The sequence below is a fragment of the Penaeus monodon genome, chromosome 22, assembly GCF_015228065.2.
Source record: "Penaeus monodon isolate SGIC_2016 chromosome 22, NSTDA_Pmon_1, whole genome shotgun sequence".
Lineage (NCBI taxonomy): Eukaryota > Metazoa > Arthropoda > Malacostraca > Decapoda > Penaeidae > Penaeus > Penaeus monodon.
In genome coordinates this window covers 7,758,604-7,759,995 of record NC_051407.1, presented here as the reverse complement: position 1 = coordinate 7,759,995, position 1,392 = coordinate 7,758,604, and the positions used below count along the sequence as shown (strand labels likewise).

General features: G+C 44.2%; 1 protein-coding gene across 1 annotated transcript; it reads right to left on the bottom strand.

Annotated features, from left to right (window-relative positions):
• Positions 1-62: 62 nt before the first annotated feature.
• Positions 63-1,134, bottom strand: LOC119587535 (peroxidase-like protein 2). The gene is made up of 2 exons (XM_037936258.1): positions 1,123-1,134; positions 63-987 (listed from the first exon to the last, which is right to left on the bottom strand). Exons 1-2 carry the CDS (start codon positions 1,132-1,134, stop codon positions 142-144), a joined length of 858 nt encoding a protein of 285 aa, XP_037792186.1. The 3' UTR covers positions 63-141.
• Positions 1,135-1,392: the final 258 nt, after the last annotated feature.

The window sequence follows — 1,392 nt, the reverse complement described above, 5'->3', positions numbered from 1 at the left end:
CGGCATGTGTGCAACCAGAGAAATAAAAGTAGTTAAGTCGAAGGTATGAAACATTTACACTATGTATGTAGATATTTATTACGGGGTACATGCGTGACAGTTCACGAGTTTAGACAGAAATATGAATGAAAAATGTTAGATCTAGGGTGAGGTATATAGTCCAGATGGTCTGCCTACTGAACCGGTCTGTAATCCTCCTATACCGCCATTAACTCCTAGACCAACACCGACTCCATTAACAAATCCATTTGCACCATTAACTCCACCTGCTCCAAATCCATTTACACTCTGACCATTAATTCCATGTCCACCAGAAACTCCACCTGCACCTCCAAGTCCATTTACACCAATAAAACCATTAATTCCACTAGGGCCACCAAATCCGGCTGCTCCATTAACTCCAGCTACTCCACCAGTTCCATCGATGCCTCCTAAAACCTGACCACCGGCTGCGGCAGCCGAACTAAGAGCAGTTTCAAGGTCTACTCCTAATGGAAGGGTCGGATTCTCGCCATCTTGATAGTTGACGAAATAAATTTCGGGATCAGCCTGTGGCTGAGCTGGTACTTCGATCACTCGTTGAGCTTGTTCTTCTTGCTTGTTGAGTACATATACAATGTTATTCTGCCTTGGTGGAGGAAGTACGATGGGGTCAGGTGCAGGTGCTTCCTCGGGAAGGCGTACGAACAAGATGTTGTGGTCTACTGCTGGAGGAGGAATACTAGGTGCTGGACCAACGGGTCTCTCTTGTTCAGGCACATTAAACACGTAGACTTTTCTTTTGACTTCAGGAACTACACATGTACCGTCTACATGAAGGACTTCTCCCTCTCGGCATCCAGTAGCTGCACCTCCATTGACGAGGTCTCCACCGGTCACAGCGGCAGAGGATCCGGGCCCAGTAGCAAGTCCTGCAGTAGAGGGTGTCCCTAGGGTATATCCCTGAGGTGCTGCAGCAGCAGCAGTTATGAGGGACAGCAGCAGACCCTGAAACGAAGTAAATCAATGTTTCACTATGATTTCAAGGAAATTGATGGATATCCGCTTCTACTTAGTATGTAAAAAAATGTAATGCAATTGTTTCCATATTGCAGTTTTAACACTTTGATAGCTGAGACATACGAGGAATTCCATAGCGACAGAAAGTGTATTGGCGTGCGAGGTAATGCACTCCTTTTATATGTGGACCCTCTCTCCAGTAGCCTTCATTTAAACCAGTTCAAACATGACAGAATCATTGTAAGAGGTCTTGAAGAAAGCAAGAAACATGTTTCATGAAAATTGAATGTTAAATGTTTAGAAGCATTTAGAAAATGGCTTTAGGATTGTTTCACCCACCTACGCTACACTGAATAAAAGTGGGTTTATTACCGAAATGTATGTTTATATGGT